Source organism: Dendronephthya gigantea, unplaced genomic scaffold (assembly GCF_004324835.1).
Source record: "Dendronephthya gigantea isolate DGI-Jeju-01 unplaced genomic scaffold, DenGig_1.0 000029F, whole genome shotgun sequence".
Lineage (NCBI taxonomy): Eukaryota > Metazoa > Cnidaria > Anthozoa > Malacalcyonacea > Nephtheidae > Dendronephthya > Dendronephthya gigantea.
This window is the reverse complement of record NW_021163039.1, coordinates 46,086-69,805: the sequence shown is the minus strand read 5'-3', so window position 1 is coordinate 69,805 and position 23,720 is coordinate 46,086. Positions and strand designations below refer to the sequence as shown.

Sequence of the window (23,720 nt, the reverse complement as noted above, 5' to 3'; positions counted from 1 at the left end):
TCGAGAGTTAGTTTCGCATCGGTTTACGCGTATTTTGTGTCGACAATTGGATTTCAATTTACTGAAGCCTATTTGTATCAACGCGTAGATAAATTTAGCGCAACCCCCCGTAAACAATTTAGCCCACATTTCTTCAAGGGCTCCAAATTTATTCATCATTTTCGCAATTATTTCATTGCGCAGTTTCATAGCCGTAAGGCAGCGAAGCACAAGGTTCAGCTGCAGTTAATTCAAATCAAGGACGACGTATACTTGTTATGCCAGATAGAAGCGAGATGAGCGACTCTGAAAACGAACAGATCCCCGCATCGGACGATGAAGGAATGGTAAACCAGGAATTGGAGAACTTAGAAAATGGAATTTCATCGCCCACTCCACAGGTGAGCGAACAAGCGTCTACATGAACTCTCAAGCGTTTTTTTGACAGCTGAAGTAAGCGCGTCGTTTTGCAATCAGGCGAAGCGAGACCCTGGCTAACTGCAAACATCTTAGCTAAATATCCCAGGTGTCGATCGGAACGATTTTTATCCATACCATTCATTTAACTCCGTTAAAATCCACTCTGTCGATTTTTTTAGAGGAAACAAATAACTCATCTCTGCATGTTGGAAATAAAACATCAATTACTCAACCGATGACGTTGAATTAAATATAAATATCCGTAGTACTTTTTAAACGTCATTAAAATTCAAATTTCAAGTTTTAGGATGATTTTAATGTGGCGATTTTCACAATGTACATGCACACAAATAAAAATGCTTCAATGCAAACCGTTGAAAATAGGTGAGAAAAAAGCATATATAGCTATGTCGTGTTATTTAAATTCCTTTGCTTAAATCAGTATGCCGACATCGCTTTGTAACTGAACGTGAAAAACCTGTCAAAGACGATTAACAAGATTGGTTTTGTTATCTGAAAATCAGTAAATTAAACCCAGGTTTGGTCGTAGATGGCTTCGTTGATAATTGCCAGAAATGACTGGAGGCCTATTTTGTTGACACGCGGACTGACAGATGAAATGAATACTTATCAAACGTCATTGGAAACGTTTGGCATTGCACGCATTTACAGCTGCCCGATATGAGGAGAATTTGAATCATTTTGTTCGGATGTCAATTTTAAGCAGATATGATATCTTTCTAGTTTCTGAGAAGGTGTTCTAGTAGTTTGCACCCATGCCCCTTCGCGACTGAAGCAGGCATTGCTGGGAAACGTTGCTTTCTGCAAAGTAGGATATGGCCATGTAAGGAAGCAATCGTTGTCACTTTTTAGTGTGTTCGACTGACCTCCAGAAAAAAACCCGGCAAATATATTTTTTTCATTTACACTGTTCTTCTTCATTAAACAAGGTCTCATAGCTGCCCATGAAAATATAATATATGCCTTTTAATTAAAAAACAAATATATCACCTTCCTAGTGAGTCACTTAGTAACTAATCATGGCATACATACAAACAGAAGAAAGCTATGCCGCACTTTTCCGCGGGCAAGATATAAGGGGCGTCGGATCGTCGGGATATAAGGGGCATCGGATTGTGTAAAAGACTGGTTAACTATTAACTGTAGTTAAGGACAGAATTGGCCAATCAGAGTCGTGTATTTCTGAGTTAACTAGGATTTAACTATGCAAAATATACAGTTAGGGACCTGTCCCCTGGAGAGATATTGCCATAAAGTCACGTATAACACGGTCATAATTATTTCACATGATTTTATGTACATGGTTACATTAGAACATATAAGTCTAGCGCAACCAAGCTTTCAAGGTTCTTTGCAAAAATTGAGAGACCATGGCCAGCTGGTGAAATTTACACTTTTTTACAACGTCTTTGAACCTAAGAGTCTACCTATTGCCGTAGAAATGAAAATTCCTATCGTGATCGCTGAAAATTTAATCGTCGAAACTTCAAACAATCCTACAATTGTAATTAAATTGGAAATGACACGAGTCAACTTGACGGGCAGGTTTTAGACCAGCCAAGGTTCAGGGTATCATTTGCCGGTTTCTTTAAACGTGTTATTCTGTAATTGACTGTGTAAAGAAGGCTCGTTTACACTTGCGAATTTGCTGCGCTTTACGTGCGATTTTCTTCTTGTGAACGAGTGATAAGTTACGAATGTTACACTATGCAATTTTTCTTGCAACTTGCCGGCAATGCAATTATAATTTCGAGGGATGTTAATTAGTAAAGAGTGTTCGAAATGCTAAGAAAACGTTAGCAGATCGTAAGAAATGTTCGTATTTGTCAACTTTAGATGCCTCAGGGGTAGAATTACATTGCAAGTTGCAAGGAAAGTTGCATAGTGTAACACCGCCTTTATTTGAACATCAGTAACTAATTCACTCGTTCACATCTATCAAAGGAAGAAAATAGCACGTAAAATCGCGGGAAAAATCGCAAGTGTATAAAATTAATGAGCCTTAACTCAAACTGCATGCTAGCTTCAGTATTGACCAATCAGAAGCAGCGCCAATCGTCAGCGCTCTAGCTCACCCACAATGTTTTTATATTATGGCAACCGGTTCTTTCTACATGCAGGTGCTTCAATAAACGATCCGTCTTTCCACATATTGCATTAATGAGGAATATAACAGAGGCAATGCAGCTGCATAAATAGTGTTTATTTGACAATTTGCAGGCAGAATTTTGCCTTATAGAATACGTCTTCAGTCAAAACAAAAGGTCTTATAAGCCTATCAAGTTTAAATGCCCTATTCAGAATATATCTTCTTCGAACAAAGTTGTTCTCAACGGCTTTCGAAAATGCCGTCAAAGTTCGTTTAATGTAAATTTTCCCGTCATTAATTATTCAACAAAATTGATGGCTAAAAATATTCCTTAGCCTGAGCAACGTTGCCGGGTACTACTTGAATGACAACATAGGGAAGAAGGCGTTTTAAAATTTTCTTCCCTCGCGTGTTTGTCCTATTTGACTGATCAAAGCCGTCTTTTTTCAACTCTAGAAAAGTATGACGGGCAGCCAACAAAGTGTTCAAAGCTCAAAATCAAAAGGCAGTCGAAACAGCATCACCGATAGCTTGGGAAGTGTGCGAAGCCAGTCGTCTGTAAGTCCTATCCCGCAGTTCTTGAAGGAACGTCTCAAAGTGCTGTTTGTTTATCCGTTGGAAAAGAAATACGAATGTCCTTCGTGCGATGAAGTTCTCCGATACCCTGTTTTGCTTGAAGAATGTGGTCATCGAGTCTGCTCGCATTGTTTTGAAACCGAAATAAAAAGGTAGGCTCATTCAATGTAGTTCAAATGTGACTTCATTTACGACACCTTTCAGTCCAAGTCACGCAAAATAGTGCTTTTTGAAACTAGCCTTATACGGGTTGGCAGATCACCTTCAGTGCCAGTTCCCAGTTGGGAAAGTCTCAAAGGTTGCTCTGAATGGGAAGAAAAGTTTCCTTTGCCATTAATTTTGGTTGAAACCTTACCCAAAAATGAAGATTTCGATCCAAACAAGGCCTATATAGGCTTGAATGAAGCAAAATAACGTAGATATTGGCATAAAGTTTCTTTTGTTTGTGAACTTGACTGGAGCTAGCCTCTCGATTCTTGAACGTAAAGAAAACCTTCAAATCGTTCCGAAGGTAATCGGTTTTACTAAGCGAAGAAAAGCCTCAAAACTGTTAGATTCGCGAGGCCGGCACAGAATTAAATTGACAACGGCGTCAACGGCATAAACAAGACACACATAGCCATTTCAAATTTATGACTTCAGTCTTCGGAGTAAAATACTTTGAAAATAGATGAAGAAGCCGTAGAATATCTTTGTAATTCAATGATTATTATATAATGTATACGTTGGATAATACATGTTGTAATGTTTTAATTGCTATCGCCTCGCTAAGCCGTTGAATATGAAAATTACCTCATGATCAGATGTCTTTTTTTATTCAAAACGTTTTCACGAAACCCTCGACAACAACAAAGGTTTGTTGAAACTTGAGGTTCGGCCTAACGTACTTATTTGCCTTTTCATAGCAGCTATTTTGTGTAAGTTGTCAAATGCATTAAATAGGATTAATATTTGTTAGGAACCTTTAAATTCAATTATTAATAAATATTTATTTTAAAGAGAAATAGGTGCCGCTCTTAACGTTCTGAAAACACTCTAGCTTTTCGGTATATATGAACGAATTGTTAATCGGCCGGGATCAAGCTATCTTGATTACTTGAACGGATTTGAATTGAAAACAAGATTGCCGTTGTTAATCGTGAAGCTCCCTCGAATTTTCAGATTACTTTTATACCCTTTCGAGTCACTTTATATACTACTCTTCAAAATTATCGACTTTTCGCGGCTTATCTCTCACATTCTCTCGCGTTTTTTTTCATTAAAACTGGAAACGTCATTGCATGCAATTGAAATTTCGCCGAAGTGCTCACCTGCTTAACCTATATTGGTTCGTATTGTAACATAGTTGATAGGAAGTTTTTTGATCAGTTTCTATTACCTGTGATCTTAACACCGTTTCCGGCCGAAGCTAGCGGCTTCTCACGAGGATGTTAATATCATAGACGATACTCGTTTGATTCTTTATATCTTTAATATGCCGACTTTAATTACTTCTGGCTGTTTTTTCAATATTTGTAGATCTGACAACAGAAGATGCCCTGTAGACCGCGGAAAGATTGACGTTGACTCAGTGAGTTGATGTTTTATACTTTTATATATATACTTTTATACTCGAGCAACAATTCGACTTCGCTTGAAGATGCACTTCACTGTACCCTTCAGAAGTTCTTTCGCAATAAACGAGCTATTCTCCATCACCCTCTTTCACTATCTTCCTTTTCTTCCTCTCTATCCCCGTTCTTCCCCATCTCTCCTTCCAGTTCACTGCTCTTTCTCGGCAACAAAGTTAATCGCACTTATGAAGGCCTAAGGGGAAGATCTGTATCTACAACAAATGCACGTGGTGTTCCTACAAATTGATGATTGAAGTTATGCATCAATTCAACATGCAAAATTTCAAGAATATTCTGATAAAATATTTTATTCGAACTTCTTCAGGCAACGGTCGACAAAGCATTCAATAAGGAAATTCTTGCTTTGGAGGTGAAGTGCTCCAACCATGAATGGGGCTGCAAATGGGAAGGCGAATACCAACAAATACAGGTTTGATATTTTCCATTTTACTTTGCCAATATTCACAGTTTATAAGGAGCTATACAGTCTCGATAATATTCTTTAAATAACGTCGTCTTCTTGTACAGGAACATTTGGAGAACTGTGAATACGGCGACATCCTTTGCATCAACGATTGTGGGGCAAAATTCCAGAAGAGATTCTTGCAAAAACATCTTGACAAGGATTGTCCGAAAAAGATCATCGCTTGTTCCTACTGCGATGATAGACATTTGAGAGAAGATAAGAAGGAGCACATCCAAGAATGCCCTAAAATCCCACTGCCTTGTCCGAATAAATGCGACAAAACTTTGAGCATTCCGAGAGATGAGGTGAGGAAATGTTTTGTGTTGGGAAGAATCTCGGTCGTCGTATATCTCGCTTTCAACCGAGAAATGGATTTTTATTTGACAAAAAGCTCCAGTTCTTTACCGTCATTTCTGGTCATATCCTGGTAGGAAAAGGAAGTTCTTACCTCGGCTTAACAAGGACAAGGTGCTTGCTTGTTTTCACAGCTGTTTTGCTTTTATTTAGCTCGACAAGCACATTGAAGAAAATTGTCCAAAAACAAAAATTAACTGTGATTATGAAGGCATTGGCTGCGAACATCGAGTAAGTATACTACGAATTTTGTCTATACCCTTGTCGAAAGAAGCATATTCATTTTTTCTCTTCAGAAACAAGCGATATAGCGTGAATTCATTCGACAACGGGATTGTAGAGCAACAGTTTAGGGAGGCGGGCTGTAATTCTTGCCACAACATTGATATAATTTCAGGGCTAACATTTCCGAGATTAATGTTGCATTTATCAAGAGTTTTTCATAAGCAGTGTAGTTGAATATGAACTAAACAAAACCTGAACTATATTAACTTATTTCTACAGTGCAGCCGTGAGAAACTACCCAAACATTACAAAAGCGAAATTATCAATCACGTGAAACTTATTTACGGGCTCGCGATGCTGAACAAGGAACGGCTGGACAAGCACGATGGAAACCTTGTCGAACACGTGAACATGATCAAAGACATGGACCGCCGCGTGGGAGATCTCGAGAAGATCGCGCACAACGCGATGATCTGGCGCGTCGAGGACTACGCGCGCAAACTCAAGGAGTCGAAGGCGGGAAATTTGGAGACGCTCTTCAGTCCGACTTTTACGACATCCAAACATGGCTACAGGCTGTGCGCTTCCGTCTGTCTGAACGGGGACGGCAAGGGCAAAGGAACTCACATGTCAATCTTCGTCAGTGTTTTGAAAGGTAAGGCGTTCAAGTCAAGTGATAATAGCGAACTTCAGAGAGGCTGAAAAGCACGGGCAGGTGGTTAAAATTTGGCGTATTTCAAGGCTACTATTAGTTGTCAATTATGTGCTAAGATAAGCGTAAGTGAGTAAGAATTATCATTGACACAAATCCTGAAAGATTTTGCTAGAAGAATGGTCCTTTCAGAAGCAATTTGAGAGTACTTGTAGACTTAAAAATACCTAGTATTGGGCAAAAATTTTGGGCCAGTTTCAGACCATGTTTTGACTCGACTTGGCGCTACGGCAAACAAATATAATCAAATAACAACCGTCTTTCGTCCAAGAAAATTATTCTCAGAGCCCGAATGAAATAGCTTTGTGTTTAAACTGCTAGTTTTGCACCTAAATTAAATTCTGGAAGCAAAATTTAGAATCTGTTCGGGTTATTTTCGAGAGTGTTTCACTTGAGCTGCAAGTTTCATTATTTCACAGGCGCCTACGATGCTCTTTTGAAATGGCCATTTGATTACCGAGTTACATTCTTTCTCCTTGATCAAAATGACGACGCAAGTGAACGTAAACACATCAAGTTCAGCATCAAACCCAATCCATGCGCGGAGAACGAACCGTTCCTGGGGCGACCAAGGATGGAAAAGAACGCCAGCTTTGGCGGCGCAAAATTTGTCCGCCACGATGACGTCGATACGCGGAATTACCTCAAGGATGACACAATCTTCATCAAAGTTGTCGTCGACTGCGATGGCATGAGCGAGCCATGAAGCTTGATTTGTTCTGAAAAACGTTTTCCAGTATTTTATTTGTAGATATTTTCGGCTTTTATGCAGGACATAGAAGTATGTATATGTTGTTGTTTGTTTCCTTGGTGTAAAATTCGTATCTTCCTCAGCCTCTGCATACCGACTGGATTCTCATTCAGTGCATTGGTACTTTAAAACTTGTGTCTAACGACTGACTATAGAGAATCGCTGGGGGACGCATGGAGCACCCTTCACCCTTGTCCCACAATTGTACCGGTCTAAGCACCGTCCCCCCTGTAATTAACAACGCTTTAGCTTATCCCAGTGTTTATAGTTTATTAAATTTAGTATGCGGCCTTGCAGCTGTGATCATTATCCGTAATTGTAGCCTTCCGCCATTTTGGGTGGCAAACAAACAATGAATGCAACCAAAGTAAATAAATTAACATTGGTTTGTTGCGAATGGTTTAACAAAAAGGAGGATCTAGCCACCCAAGTTGGTGCGCGACTACTTTTGTGATACGCGATACTTTGTATTTTTTCTTGTCTATCTTAAAGGATAATTCGAAAGCTGGATTTAACAGGCCTTTGTAGCGCTATATCCAATAAGCGCTTTAATTGTACCTCCCGTGGTAAAATATTCAGGCATTTATCTTAGAGATATATTCAAAGACTATAAACGATTGAGTATACTGTATTTAAAGCATGCACGAGCAAGTATATTGTAATATAGAAGTTATAATAAAATTCTGAAATTCACATTCACAACGGTCAGGTTTGATCAAAGCTTGGACCATTTTGATAACGCGTTTATGAGGCGGAAAGTGTGGGGACCGCGCATCCGTAAGCTTGCACAGACGTCGATACAACAACAATGGTTTAGCGACAGACTGAGAGTTTAATTAAGTTGATTCAGAGATATCTATGAACAAAGTGTCGTGGAATTTTTAGCTGGTACTTCCTGCTTAAAACTGACAAAAACTGATACTGATAGTGATAGTCTGATAAACAAGATACATCTAATGTAATTATGGAAGTAAAAATAGCTTGAATAAATTACGGCGATCTGCGAAAATCCGTACGTGGCAAATGTCATGTCAGTCGCGGGGTATCATGCATTCGTATCGAGCTGGTCGTGAAGGTAAGGGAAATGGGCGTAAATTAAAGTTTGGTCTGAGAGGTTATTTGAAATTGTAAAGGTTTTGTGTAGCAATGAATGCTGACCGGGAAATATGCAAAACAGAATAAATTCCGGCATTCCAGAACGAACCATGTGACTATTTAACATAATGTATGCAAATTGATGTTGAAGACTAAAGTTGCTCAAGCATTCCACTTTAATACGTTCAACATTTGGTTGTATTAAACAGCAGTGTTTTTGTCGATTTAAAAGGTATTTTACCGTGAAAGAAAACGTTAGAAACCTTCGAGAAGGAGAGAATGAGATACGGTCTACAATTTGAGTTGAATCGTTGAGGATTTTGTGGCCGAGAAAGCGGCGATCGGAGCTGAAATATGCCAGGGATTGATGCGAATTTTTGTAGTCCGGTGAAAGAGAATCTACTTTGTGGTCTGTGCGGATTGCCTTTAAGAAAACCAGTACAGATCTCGTCCTGTGGCCACCGATTTTGTGAATCCTGCCTAAACGATCATTTTGAACCCTTCACGTAAGTTTTACGTACAAAACATCGCTACCGTGTTATACAAAGTCTGATAGGAGAGTTGAGCATTAAAGTTATATTTCAAACACTTGTATTGTAAATCGTTTATATTGTTTTTTAAGCAGCAATCGAATGCATGAACGCATACCTTTTGAATAAACCGGAATTGTGCGATTGTCCTGTCGTTTTACTATGTGAGATGTCAGATAATTTATCTGTCTTTAGTCTTTTAGTGTGATCGGTAAAATTTCGTGATCTTTTTATAATTGTTCGAGTAGTTTTACTTGTGTAATTTGATTTCGACTCTGCCCTTGCGATATTGTTTACAAACATTTTCCGCTCGCAAAACGTTGCTTTAAAGTACGTCGTTTGTTAGTTTAATGGCCAGATATATTCCTTCTACAAATACCGAACAAAAAGAAAGCTATTTTTGTTTTCGGTCTTTTGTTTGAGCGCGTTTAAATTATGATTAAAGGTCAGAGATAAACTAGGGGTAGCTTTGTAATTGTCATGGGAAAGTGTTATGTTAATTCCAATGAATGGTCGACGTCCTTCGAGAATATAATTTATTTGACGGCAAATAAGTGGAAATCTTAAGCGTTTCCCTCGCTTAAAAACTTATTATCACATGCTTTAGAGCTTCCCAATCCAATGTATAGTTCGTTAAACTATTATATGCTGCATTTAAATCCTTATTTGGGAGAATTAAGGTCTTCGTATTATTCAAGTTTGTATTTTCAAAGTGTTTCTTGAGGTTATTGTTAATGGGATGTGGGTATTTTATATCAGGCGTTGACAGAAAGTATGCATAACCACCCACATAGAACAATCAGAAAGATGTGTGTGGGTTTAACCACATTAAATTCATAAAGGTGTGTTATAGAAGTGCTGAATTATTTAGCTATAAAAATATTGACTTGAGATTTTATTGCAAACAATATCCGAAGTTTGGGAAGGAAAACACAGATGTAACTGGGGTATCTTGATATTGTATCTATAGTCTGATGATGCGAAAGCAAAATTCCTCTTTAAGGACACCCCTCGGATATAGCCACCTCTGTATTAACATGCTGTGATTGGGTTTGGAACTGCAAAGTAAGCTATTTCTCAATATACGATCAAGCAGAAATTTAAACAATAGACATCTGGTTAGAATCAGATGTATTAAGGGACTCCATTGCTCGCATATCAAGAAAGAGATATTAAGAGGACTTTGAAGCAATCAACATCAATCAATTCTTGCATTTTTAAGTCAGTACCAGTTATGTACAGTACTTCCTGATTACTGTACATAACTATTAACTGAGACCCTGCTATTTCGAATGAATTGCCTGCATAAATCTCATGTTTAAGATTTTATGGTGATAATTTCGTTAAACTATATATTTCGAACAGTCTTTGTTGAAGCTGGATTAATGTAAAACATTGACCAAAGTTTACACATAAAAAGTCAAAATGATAGAATACCAAGTTTATAGCTTTAGTACAGTTGGCTTGCATTTCAACATTATATGTAAAATTATTTGACAGACCACAATGATAAAGCAGAACAATTACCAGCTGGTAGATTCATACAAAAACATTTCACTAAGTTAGGTGCATCACTGATTAATGGATTAATGGCTCCGTATCTGCACAATGTGTTTGTGCATAAACCGCAACCCAATTACGGCGATGCAAACAGTTTTAGTCTGTCAAGCATTAGATTCTATTGGCTCCTTCTTGGATTAGACTGAAAGCACTATTCTCAAATGAAGACAGGTGAAAAATTTCTGTCTCCATTGATCACATTAGCTCATCTTTAGCATTGTCCTGTTGAAGGACAACGGTGCATTAGGAATACAAGTCTAATTTGTACAGAAGTCGTGTTTGCCCAGGTGATTTGGTTGTTTAAATTGAAAATTCGCACTTCATCAAATTGCATTTTCCTTCTTCATTAGATTAATTTTATCCCCACACAGGTTATGATTCAATTTGATTTAAAACTTCTATGTCACAAAATGCTATACATCAACAATTGTCTTCTGTGCAAAGCGCATCCTACAGTGTGGTTGAATATATTTTGTGGTTTAAATCTTCTTATGGTGTGAACAAGGTCACTTATCCTCCTGAAAAGAACTATTTTTGTGGCTTGAAATGTGATTTTTGAGGGGGCTTAGGAAATTGGCTAACAAATAATCACTTTACAGCCGATTTTCCAAAAGAAACAAGTTTTTTCATCAACAATATGACTAAAAATATCAAAATAGACAATTGTATCTTTAAATACTTGGACTGAATTCAATTACAGGAGGAACATTTGAAACTGTAATTTTGCAAAATTATCGTCTCTCTAGGATTTCTGTTTCAAAAACTTACAGGACCAATCTTGGTTCGTTGCCAGTTAGAGAGTTAATATACTAACCAAAAGTAAAATAAATCTATTGTGGCTAGGAACAAACAATATAATCCAGTGTTGTCAAATGGATTTAACTTTTATGCCGCTAATGCTAAATCTTGTATCTCTTGAGGCAAAATATGGTGGATTATTTTTCATTCACATCAGCATAGACGTTTCTTAGACGTAGTAAATTTTAACTGTTAGGCTAGCGAGATTCTACAGGGCTTTTGAGTATATATATAATGTTTCGTAGGGGTCTTTAAATGCATTTTTTCTAATCCAGCGTCCATTAGTTGCGTGTTGGAGAAGAATCTGATTAATGTTAATATTGACATTGTTTGAATGCCTGTCATGTCGTTTTTTATGTACTTACAATGTTTAGGTTACCTCATCATGGTAAAATCTCTATGCTTTCTGTCAGAATTAAAAAAATGAAGTGTATATTTATAATTTCGGGATCTTAAATCTTCATATTTCGATCAGGGTTTAAAGAGAAACATGGTTCACCTTCGTGGTAACAGTTTTGGTCAAATTTATGGCATGCAACAGCAATTGAAATCCTTTCGGCAAACGGCTAAAGTTGGGTTGGAAAACAGGTTTCCAAGTGCTTGCGAAACTGTTTAGGGCCCTTTTTTGCGAGTTCATGCGTGATGTGAGTTGTTTTGACAATCGCCTGCTGTTGATAGCCAATAGCAATGTTACTGCGTAGTTTCTCTGTGTTGACATGCATGCATTTTTGTTTTAGGAGCGAACAGGAGTTACGATGCCCTGCTGACCAGCTCGAAGTCAAGCATTCACAGGTTAGAAACGGCTAAATATTTGTTGTATATATTTTCCTAGTATTTAATTTTTGTTTATTTACATTTGATTTGATTGTCGTGGCCGTTACGACGCCGCGAACCTTTTTGCAATTTGCAAAGTAACTTCTCAAACGAAGAGGTTTATGCTATATTCAAGTCGACAAACGATCGGGTTGTGAGCATAAATACTCTTTGACTTCTTCGTTATTTTTTTTGCCAAACATGCTCGAAGATAACAGCTCTTCACATGCATGGAGTCGGTCAAAAACTTCATTTATATACGCGTGTTTAATCCTTGTACAACTTGGCTCTGTTTGGGAAATGGCAATGTTAAATAAATTGCGGTAGATTTGTGAAGCTCTTCGCGTTCAATTGTCTTCAAAAGCCCATTTAACGTCATTGTTTTTTATGAGAATTTTTACCTCAAACCAAATGAGATTTTTTGCACAAAGTTGATCTTTTTAAGCGGATTAATATAGATTCATTTCCTGGTGTGCTCATGCAACATCACACAGTTGGGTGCTATTACAAAAGGGTGAGAAAATTGTGTTGATGCTAAGAATCAAGTTAAATTCCCTGCATAATGTGCAAACACACTAACATAGGTGGTCGCGTACAGCGTTGAATTTGTATGTAGATAGATATCAGAATTGTAGTTTACTGCATGATGTACTTGTTTCCTTTCCCATCAAAGCTGTATTATAATGCGTGCATGATTCAAACTTCGACATTCAGATTGTAAACTACGCCTCTAAAGTATAATCTCTGTAAGATTAGCATTTTTTTCTTGGCAAGGTGTCGTTGCCAAGTTTTGGCAACGCGACGAAATACTTTCTTTGCAAGAGGTCTTTGTTCAAAAACCAGTCATGAAAGACGACCTGCTTATTCGTGTTTAAGAGCAAATTCAGTTTATTAAAGTTGTTAAAGAAAGATAGAAACTAATATTATAGGATGAAAAAAAACACGTTGCGAGGCAAACCCGTTTTATTTGAGAGAACATTCAGGCAAATAAAATTAAAAACGAGTTCATTATTTACACGAGAAAGGAAAATTTCAGGAGGAAAACTTCCTTGTGATATTGGACGGTGTTATAGTTTATATTACATCATCGTGTTTTTTTTAAATTTGTTGTATATGATATTTATATAATTTACCCTGTCGTTGTCACTGATGAATAGCTGTTGGCATAAAAAACTGCAAACGTGATGGTCAGAACAATGAAAGGCAATTATATTCTTCACATGTGGGCCAAAGACTTAACAAAATTATAACAAATTAAAATTTAACGCACGGTTAGTGGGTGGCCACGGGGTGACACAGAAAACTCTCCGCGTTTTGCATTCTTCATATCTTTTTTACAACGAGGGCAAATATTTGCGTACAGATTTAGGGAACTTCTTTGGTGTAAACTGTTGTATAGTCAGTTTTATAAAATGTAGTTCTAGTTCTAGTGATTCTATACAAAAGATCTCACGTCAAAACTGGTTGTGTTTGTTGCGTTTCTCTGGGAACTTTATAGTTTATTCTACTATTTTCAAAACTTAATCAACGATATAAACAAAGGCTCAGCCGGAATCTCAAAAACCTCTGGCAATTAGCCATTCCCCGACGTCCTTAGTCTAGTCGAGTAAAATTAATTCTTTTGAAACCGGAGGTGTTTATTAAACGCGTCAAATAACGAACTAAGTTAATTCTTGCTTTTAAATTAGTTCGGATGTGAAGCATATCTTCTTTCTTATGTATCATCTGAGATACAGGTTTAAGTATACCATAGTATTAATTTTATAACGTTTTAAACATGGCATAATGAATTGTTGTATCACTCAATCAGCCGCAAATTTTTGAAGAATAGGATGCCATTGATAATAAAATTCCTTTCTGGGAAACATTCTCCGTTCCTTTTAACAACTAAAATCGTGTAGAACCTTTTTAGACATCTTATTAACAGTAAATTCTTGTTGTGCAATTCAACATGGCCGCCGTTGAATTGATTTGTTTACAGCAATCTTCCGTGATCCTGTCGTAAATATTAAATTAAATCATTTGGAATTTTGCCTGAGGGTTAGGGAGGGTTAAATTAATTTGTACCACCGATCAACAGACATGCATATCAGTAAATCAGTAACAAAATTGCAATTTTTATTTTTTTTAACCTAAGAAAGTTGCATACATGCGTATAAATATGCATATTTTGTGAGAATTGAATGTGGTGAATATTTCTCTTTGGCTGCTGACAACATTTGCTGTTTATACGGAAAATATTTCGACTCATATCTGTCAACGATGCTTTTCAAATCTGTGTGAGAATTATTTCTTCGATGTAAGCGAAATTCTGTACTCTCGCATGCATGACATTAAAAAGTCCTTGGTATAGATGCAATTTTTTTTACGAGACGAATATTTTTGGCGTTTCTCTTGACCGTTAGTTCTCCGTGCCTTCTGACATTATAGTAATTACTGTCATTATGTCACATGCAGTAAATTAGTAACATTATAGCTTCGAAACTTATCTCGTTTAAAAATCAGCACAGCTTGCATTATTATAACGAACCGTAAATTGAGCATTCGTGAACGACAGCCGAACACGAAACAAGAAATTACCTCTCTCGGTAAGTCGATGCAAGTATTTATAGATTTTACATTCTTAACACAAGGATTATTCCCGTAATTCAAGCATTTATCAATTTTAAGCTGGCATTACATAGACATGGACGTAAATTTAATCGAATGGTCACGCAATCTTGAAACACCATACCAAATAATACCATTATATTTGTGTTTTGTTCTCGGGAAAATATGACCCGGAGCAAAACCAGTCTCCAACGTTTTGGTCGTCTTTTCATTCATTTCATTTGCATTTAAACGCTGGTAAATTATTGAACTGTTTTTACTTCGGCTTCGGTAGGCCGTGGATTGATCAGCGCTGACCATGGGTCGAATTTTAGCATGCTGTTCTTGTTTACGTGTTTCTTCTTGTTGTTTACATAAAAATAAAAACTTTAGGACACAAAATCGGTATTGAACCTTAAGAAATGTTTATCACTTTATCTTTATTATTTGGGTGTTGGAGTTTTGATTTGTAGATTTTAGTAAACCCAGGGTAAGGCAGGTAGAATTTATTAGCATGGATCTTACAATTGGGGTGTCCCTGATTGTGTGGATCAAAGGTCACCTTTAGTCACCCCGCAGTAATCAAGCATTTTCGGTAGCCCGATTCGTCCTCAGTCCCCTATCAGCCGAAGCCCTGCGAGACGCGTGTTTTTACCGCGGGTTGCTCCTGCGTGTATTTATTGTAGTTGGATTTCCACGCGTGGTCATACAGGCTGCCCGGTACATACTCTCTACCTCAATGAGCCTCGCCGTGATGACGCATCCGTGTACGCACTTTTGACATGAGCGTAAATCCCTCTTCTCAAATTCCGATCTCAGAAACCCGGAAAAATTTTCTACGCCGCACAGGCTTGTTCCTGCTTGGTATTTGCTATGCTAGCATACAAAAGTCCCCAACTTGGAAAATTTTTCCTTGAAGGAAGTTAAGGAAATGGCGTGCATGAAAGGGGAGTCAAAAACTAATTTCAAGGACATCTTGATAATGAAATATCAACAAGAGGCAGATGACCTGTGAGCTTTGTCTTTTCGAGGTTGTTTCTCACAGAGAACGGGATATAATATTTCACGCTTATCTGTAAAACTCAGTGAGATATATTTAATTGAGGGTATATCACAATGTTAGATCAATCTGCAATGTTAGATTCATTTACAAGATCATTTAGCAATATCCATGACAGTAAGAATAGGATGTGTTAGGTTAGATAACCGCGGGTGGTTTATGACGATACGGGAAAGACGTAATGCATTAAGAAACGACGATTAAGAAACGCTGAAATGATTTTGAAAACGAATTGTTACTGCGGAAACCAGGAAGAGATGTTTTGACGTACTAACATCGTTAATTCCTGGGATTAACACTGGAATGTTACGACGAAGAATGTCGAGTCGGAAATCGTCGCGCTCTGTCGTCAATTCGCCGTAGAAAGTTCACACTTAGTGACACTATACTAAAACATAACAAAAAGTAGCGTGCGTGCCGGCTCATTCAAATAACTTCTCATAAAATATGACTCGGCACCTGTTTAGAATATACAGGAAGAGTTTCGTCGTCTCGAACTAATAGCCTTTGTCAAAAACGCTTGTACCTGTTCAGTCTGTTGACGAAACGACGCAGAAAGAAATATCGAGAAGACGAGGACCTTTCTCTTTCCCCAGTATATATTAGGCAGATGCGTACTAAACTACATTTAATGATATAAACTATGAATATGATATAAACTGTAAATGCATAAACTACATTTAGTGATGTCTTGTTTATTCAAACACAGATTATACGTAATAAAGCATAGTCAGGTTTGTAAAGTTTTGATTGTTAAACGAAGCTATTATAAAGTTTATTTTATTAATAAATCCAATTTTGATGGAATCCCAAATTATATGTAACAATTAAGGAATGAATTTAGTACAATTAAATTTTATAAACGTATAGATTTTGCATGAATATACATCTGGAATTGTTTTTAATTGTCGTAATTCGCAATGCGTAGAAAGGAAATCCCTTTCAGAGGTGTGGAGTTTTTGATTTTGTTGAGAAATTCTTTTCGGGGCAGGGTATTGTTATTAGAAGGTCATTAGTCGAGGTTATTGTGATATTAACCAGTTATTACAGCTGATATATGCATCATTTGCGGAACAAGCTGAAGGATATATTTGCTCGTTGTTGAAGGGCGCGCTGTTATCATCTATATAAAGATCCTTGATCCTCTTAGGAAAGGAAGCGTGCTAATATGCATTTAACAAACAGAGACAATATCAGGAAACGCACCAGCACTCGAGTCAGTATTGCACCGTATAAATACACCGTAGCTTAACACCTTGGTCATACACAACCAGCCGGTGCATGCGTTGTGGTAATCATTGAATGAACAGAGTTGACTGACCTCTCTCTATACGTTGCGTATACCAAAAGTCGATATTCGAGAGCCGATTCAAAACTCTCGTCTGTTAAAAAGTTTTTCCTATAAAGGGTCAATTGGCATTGGCTATTTGTGCATTCCAGTTTCAGCTCTGTGTTATTTTGGATTCTATTCTTGGGATTAAAAGATGCTTTCTGTTCGTTCGTGGTGTATCGAAAACAACATTGGGGTAAGGTGTTTAGCTGCTGTCGGTTTGTATATTTGGAGTTTTTGAATTACACGTATTAAAAAATACAGATAGCTACAATCCGCCAAGATAACTTCCCTGGGATCTAAATTCCTTGAAATTCCTCATGTGGGTTCCTGCATGTTAGCTGCATAGCAAATATAGTTGTAATTACAAAGTGTGTTTACTGAAGCTGCATGAAATTGGTGGCTGTTCCGAATTCGTCACATGTATCCATATATTATAATATAGTTGACTATTACAATATCGTTTCTATAAAAAGCTAGTTTTGAGCGTGTTGATCAAGATCTTCCATCGATACAGCCATGATCTGTTTAGTTTAAGAGAAAACTATTTGCAACCTTTGCTTTTGAAATATATTAAAGTTGTTTTAGAAGTCATAAGACTTGAAGTTATTTACTACAAAGAGTTCTTTAGACCAAATGCAAATGTTCATAACGAGGTTTAAGCTACCTAGAAAGCTCTTGGTCGTTCCACATATGTAATCTACCATAATACTTCATAAAGCAAGTACATATTCATATTCTAGTATAAATGTGTTTAAGGAAAGGACGTCAATTTTCCCTTTTCGACGATTGTTTTGCAACTTCAGAGAGAGAAATGTTGGCCCCTCTTTTTTAAGTCGCTTTAACAAAGAATAGATCCTTGAGATTCGTATGCTTAATGAGTATTAGATACAAACAAGGAATTTCTAATGAGGTGTGAAGTTATTTTGCTTGTGAGGAAGTTATGTGTTTCTCAATTCAATAGTTTGCTTTTTGATGTCGTTTCATTAAGCGATTGTGCTAACATATTGGGTATTATGAGATTTGTAACATATATGTAAATGAAATAATTATACTCATTGTCCAAATTTGACAGGATAAAAGCAGTTTTAGAACCGACATCTTTCAAAGCGAATATCTTGCAAAACACAAAACATCTTCATTAATTAATATAGCTAGTTAACTCTGGCGGTACTTTACGATAGAAATCTATTGAATTGGTATTTTACAAAGTCTGACTCCTCGCATCTAATACAAAGCTTAGAACTTGCTCGATCTTTGCTAAAGACTTTTGTTAAAAGATCTTTTTAAATATTCGACCCAGAGCTTTCTATTCCCCTGTTCCAACGCATGGGCGTAATTACGTATTGCACAACTTGCTATTTATTGCTCAAATGGGTAAATTTAGCGCGAAGAAGGAACGAAAATTAGGAAGACACTCAATTGTAATTGCAGAGCAACCTACGTATCGGCGCCATATTTGCTGATCAATAGTTGTAACGGCCAGATGACTAGACTCTCGGGCTTATATACTCTTGAGGACAAAAGACTCTTTCTCGTATATTTTCCCCTGTTTTTTCTGGCAAGCGATACGAAATATTTCAACTGATTAGTCAGACTCCGCTAGTGCAATATAAGACATCTCTTGTCACGATTTGAGGCCTCTCGCTTTGAAATTTTGCAATATTTTCATGCGTGGGGTGGAATCAAAGAGCAAAAATTTTTCAAGGTCTCTCGAATCCAAAAACTCTCAACACAATTAAGGCATGAATCTCCAAACTTGCATATTATACACTGTTGCGTGTATGGATAAATGTCTTGAAGGTTTTTTTTTAATAAACATTCTGGTCCAATATTCTTCATCTTGATTAAAAGACTCTCCGATGTGTCACACTTAATAATATCACTTTTTTCGGTAAATGTGCTCGCAAAGCAGTATGGTCCGGCACACGTTGGACGCGCCGAGGTCTTCACTGATCTAACAGTACACTGAATATAGCAAATATATTTATCAAAACGAAGCCTGGATTTATGCACTTCTGTAGAACCAAAACTGACGGAGTCTGAAAGAACAATACCTTACGTCGCTATATATGGGCATTTTATGTTGTTATGATGACCGATATCGTCATAAACTTGTTTTGAATGCTTTTCAGATATTGAACTTGGCTTTTTACACAATTATTTCCATATATGTTACCTGTGTTGAAAACTTTCTAGAGTGTTATTTATTTCTGATTTTCTGTATCCCTATTAAACCAGGTCTATCTCGATGAATCGTCTGGTAAAAAGATCCAGTCTTTGACAGTCTTCTGTCGATATTGCAGCCAAGGCTGCAAGTGGAAAGGACCTTTGAGAAAGCTGAAGGTAAAAATATGAACGTGTCATCTTCCTCTCCGTATTGCGATCCTGCAAATGACGTCATCTTTTCGTCAAACCATTCGCCATTTTATGTGGCGAAACCATTCGCCATTTTATGTGGCGAATTAAAATAACGTTAGTAAATAGCAAACAAACATGGAATGCAACTGAGATTTTATAGCACTACAGATTCTCTTTCCGTCAGTGATTTCAGAACACTTTAAAGTTCCCAGGACTTGCAGTAATCGGTTAAATATAAAGCTCACGCTATCCAAGTTGGCGGACTACCAAAAAGCTGTCAATCTGTTCCCGAACTTTTGAAACTATGAACCAAGCCTACAGTGAAACGCAGTTGTCTGATAGCAGAACAACTTTATCACTATATTTTTTGACAAGTGTTTTTTTCTGACCATCCAGAGCCACCTGTCAACTTGTGAACACAGTGTGATTGAATGTTCCAACAAGTGCGGGGTGCAACTCATGCGGAATCAACTTGAAGAACACGTTCGTAATCTTTGCTCTAATCGTTACGTATCATGTCCAAACTGTCGTCAGAATATTCCACGCGAGGAACATGAGGTAAGAAGAGTTGATAGAGCTATCCAGTATAAATAAAGTTAGTTTAGTTTAGGTTTCCTCCTGTAGTAACACTGGATCAATAAGAGATGATTCTTACTGGACCTCTAGGAAGAACAGTTTAGAACTGATAGAGCTATCCAGTGTAAATAAAGTTAGTTTAGTTTAGGTTTCCTCCTGTAGTAACACTGGATCAATAAGAAATTATCCTTACTGAACCTCTAGGAAGAACAGTTTAGAACTGATAGAGATATCCAGTATAAATAAAGTTAGTTAAGTTTAGGTTTCCTCCTGTAGTAACACTAGATCAATTCCTGACTATTTTGCAATTACAGAAACATTCCCGATCTTGCGGCAAATCAGAAAACAGTTCGACTGCGAGTAAATTACGTCAACATATCAAGAATCTTGGTCGTTCGAAACATGACTCATTTAATCAACCCCGTAGCTTGTCCCAGGACCAGCCAATGCGCGCCGCGTCTGTTCCCGCGCAGCTGAATTTCGTTGGCAGAACCGATATACCACAACGAAGGATTGAGGAATGGCATGGAACCACAGGTACGTTTGGGGATACGTTGATTATACTCATACTTACCCCCAGGTTCCATCTATCGAGCTCACGCTTCGACTGGTCAAGCTTTTGAAAAATTATCTGAAATATTCTGAATTGAAAATTGATTCTTGGAATGGTGAACCTCGCCTTGTTCTTATCTTAAAATCATTTTCTTCCATTCAGGAAACAAGAGACACAATCACAATCGACGCAGGTCTCGCAACTCTTCTTTCGGACGTGAGATAAATATCCAGGAAACCTTGCAAGAAGAAGAGACCGCCCCAGACCTCCCGGATTCCCCTCCTCCGTCCCAGACCCCGCCGCTGCGTCGGCGACCGGAGTACGGAAGTCAGGTCGTCTACATGGGCTCTTCGAATAACCCTCCGCCCCAGACCTCTACGGAACGCGAGCTGTTCACGTGTGTCTGCGGTGCTCTGATGGCGAACGAGGAAATCACGACACACATGTCCGAAGAGTGTCCGAAACGGTTGACGCTCTGTCAGTATTGTAACAAACAAGTTGGCCATTCTGAACTACAGGTTAGAATCAGAAATCCTTACCAAAGGCTCCATTGCCTTGACCAACTTACTAACATAGTTAACCAATAAAGGACGCTCTTTCAATAGATAGATTTTTCGTAGATCTTAAACTCTGAGCTCGAAGTGCTGTTGAGTATGCTTCATACAGGATGTCTCGAGTTTGTGTCTTTCTGCGAATTGTATTCAATCCCGTAATATAATATATTACCTGAGTAAAGTGGACTTAGTTACTATTTTCTTCTTAAACGTTAAATAAACATTTGTTCCAATCCATTCTTCTAGGAGCACCTCAGAGATTGTCCAAGGTTCCCTCTGAGTTGTCCGAATAGCTGTGGCGTTCGTCAGATTCCACGAGAAGAGGTACAGAGACGAAATATTTCATTCCATTTTTATGTTGGGCTTCTTTAAGTATTTAATCAAGTACTTTGTGTAATATTTGCTCATTGTGTCCTTCGCAGATCAACCGTCATGTCACGACCGATTGTTCTGCGATTTTGGAAGTCTGTCCGTTTAAATTCGCTGGATGTGGCCATAAGGTAGTTATCATAAACACGAATTTTTTTGATAAACAAATAGAAGATTTTCTTGTGTAAACATAGAAGTATATGGCTAGTAAACTCAAGGATAATTTAAATAGTTTGCTGCCTGAAGTCTTGTAATATAAAGAATAGTTATTTTCGTTCTATTGGATATAGAATGAAATATACTTGGGAGGCTATATTTGGGATGAAATATTTCAGCCCAAAACTCGTGGAAAAGATTTTCATGAATGGCATTGTTTATCACCGGTTATCTTTGAAGCATGTATTAGAATTACAAATATGACTCGTGATTCGATTTTTCCTTATCTTATTTAGTGTCCCCGATCCAATATAAACCGTCATTTGGAGAACAAGATGAAGGAACATCTGAATCTCATGTGTAAGTTGTCTGTCAAACAATCGAAAGAAATCAACGAGCTACAGGCTGTTGTAAAACACTGCAAGCCGTTTAACCAAGGTCAGCTTTTGTGGAAAATCGAAAAATTTTCGGCGTGCTTAGAGACCGCTAAAGAGATTAGCGGCTACGAAATACACAGTCCACCTTTTTATACAGATCAGTATGGGTACAAGTTCATGATCGTTGCCTTCCCGAACGGCAACGGGAGCGGGGAGGGGACGCATCTCTCGCTGTACGTTCGGCTGCTAGTCGGAGAGTACGATTCTCTCTTAAAGTGGCCTTTCCTCGGAGACATTTCGCTAACGTTGATCGAGCAATCCTCAGACGCGAGTAAGCAACGTCATATAAGCCAGAATTTTTCGCCAGACCCAAGTGGACGAGCTTCCATCGGCCTAAAAAGAGTTCCAACACCCCCGGTTTTGGTTACCCACAATTCGCATCCCATGACACAATTCGGGCGCGCAAATACATTGTCGATGACGCCATCTTCATACGGGCGACTGTTGAACTGCCTCAAATTATCGAAGCTTGAGCCAGCGGTTTTTGAAGCTGCGGTGTCATCGAGGTTTTTTCTTGACTGCGAACTCCTAGGTAAGCGGTATTGTATGTTGAGCCCACGTTCTGTCGATACAGCGGTTGTTGTAGCATGAGCCCGTGAGCTTTTTGAACGGCACACTGTGGTTGAGCCGTTCTGGTTCATATTTTGTGTCCGCGTTTTTGACCAGTATAATATATACACGAATTTATTAATGATAAAATGTATTGATCAATCTTTCTGACGAAGTTCACGTGTCGGAAACATGATTTCAAATTGATATTGTGTCGGTGTTTATATATCGTAGCCGTAGGTTAGTTTAGGTAGTCTCTTATGAAAAGGTTTATGACAACAGCAGCTAAGCATTATTTAAAACGAGTGTCTCAACTAAGCAACCGGGAGTCTGGGGCTCGTATATGCATGCCAATCTTGAATTGAAAGTAATAATACAAGGTTTTAAAAGACCCATATTTATAAACAACTTTTCGAAAGTCTGCAAATTCACATTTTCATAATATTCGTAATGACAGCCATTTCTGAATAATCACCAGAGCTGAATGTTAGTGTTCTATGATATTAGTTTCAATTGTTTAATGTCTGGTAGTCCTTGGATTTCGCAAGACATAGTATTAAGAAATGCTTGAATTTTACCCTTTTTGGGGACATGCAAAGCTTAGGAAAGCCACACATTGTTGAACTGCTGAAATCAAACCTTTTCACAACTACAAAATACACCCTTAATTTATGAAACAAAAAATGAAGTTGTTTTGGCCGATAGCTTCTTGCTGTTGTCATAACCTTATGTAGCGGTTAGTTTAGTGTATATTACATCACAGAAAATGAAATAATGTTCAGAAGTTACATAATCAATGTTGTAATTTTGTTGTATAAAAATATATATAATCGAAAAACATATATTGTCCTCTCTTTGTGGGCTTGATTATTCCGCATCAACGACTGTAAAAATATTTTTATATATATTCAATAAACTGTACGTTGTTGTCTATTACATTGGGAGTTTGTGTTTGTTTTGTGTGGAAATCGATAGGCATATATAGTCGAAAGTGTATAAAACCGTTTGGAATTAAAACTCGCGGTAACATCGACCAAATCGGTTTGTTTTATGCTTGGCGGTTACAAAACTCGCGGTTTGCTGTGTCACTCCCATGGATAAAGCGTATAAGATAGGGCAACTTATCTAAACCAAACATCAAATCTGAAACACACTCGAAGAAGAAAAACTGGCCTAATTATAAC

The 23,720-nt window shown here is 37.7% G+C and overlaps 2 protein-coding genes across 3 annotated transcripts; both read left to right on the top strand.

Moving 5' to 3' along the window:
* The first annotated feature begins 197 nt into the window (after positions 1 to 197).
* Positions 198 to 7,889, top strand: LOC114524006 (TNF receptor-associated factor 4-like). Its single transcript, XM_028545104.1, has 8 exons — positions 198 to 380; positions 2,966 to 3,237; positions 4,604 to 4,655; positions 5,024 to 5,128; positions 5,227 to 5,469; positions 5,672 to 5,749; positions 6,023 to 6,398; positions 6,875 to 7,889. Exons 1-8 carry the CDS (start codon positions 258 to 260, stop codon positions 7,159 to 7,161), a joined length of 1,536 nt encoding a protein of 511 aa, XP_028400905.1. The 5' UTR covers positions 198 to 257; the 3' UTR covers positions 7,162 to 7,889.
* Positions 7,890 to 8,470: 581 nt separating this feature from the next.
* LOC114524005 (TNF receptor-associated factor 4-like) lies at positions 8,471 to 23,472 on the top strand. Of its 2 annotated transcripts, XM_028545102.1 has the most exons (9): positions 8,471 to 8,807; positions 11,927 to 11,981; positions 19,223 to 19,327; positions 19,739 to 19,900; positions 20,233 to 20,455; positions 20,634 to 20,989; positions 21,272 to 21,349; positions 21,448 to 21,525; positions 21,847 to 23,472. In XM_028545102.1, exons 1-9 carry the CDS (start codon positions 8,656 to 8,658, stop codon positions 22,576 to 22,578), a joined length of 1,941 nt encoding a protein of 646 aa, XP_028400903.1. In that variant the 5' UTR covers positions 8,471 to 8,655; the 3' UTR covers positions 22,579 to 23,472. The 2 variants fall into 2 exon arrangements, with proteins under 2 accessions (XP_028400903.1, XP_028400904.1); XM_028545103.1 differs by lacking the exons at positions 8,471 to 8,807; positions 11,927 to 11,981 and adding an exon at positions 16,814 to 17,177.
* Positions 23,473 to 23,720: the final 248 nt, after the last annotated feature.

Bases quoted from the DNA above. Each gene is read 5' to 3' on its own strand.
- LOC114524006 (XM_028545104.1), top strand. From the start codon at position 258: ATGCCAGATAGAAGCGAGATGAGCGACTCTGAAAACGAACAGATCCCC. The intron at 381-2,965 runs GTGAGCGAACAA...TTTCAACTCTAG, and splicing joins TTTCATCGCCCACTCCACAG to AAAAGTATGACGGGCAGCCA. The intron at 3,238-4,603 runs GTAGGCTCATTC...CAATATTTGTAG, and splicing joins TTTGAAACCGAAATAAAAAG to ATCTGACAACAGAAGATGCC.
- LOC114524005 (XM_028545102.1), top strand. From the start codon at position 8,656: ATGCCAGGGATTGATGCGAATTTTTGTAGTCCGGTGAAAGAGAATCTA. The intron at 11,982-19,222 runs GTTAGAAACGGC...CTATTAAACCAG, and splicing joins TCGAAGTCAAGCATTCACAG to GTCTATCTCGATGAATCGTC. The intron at 19,328-19,738 runs GTAAAAATATGA...CTGACCATCCAG, and splicing joins GACCTTTGAGAAAGCTGAAG to AGCCACCTGTCAACTTGTGA.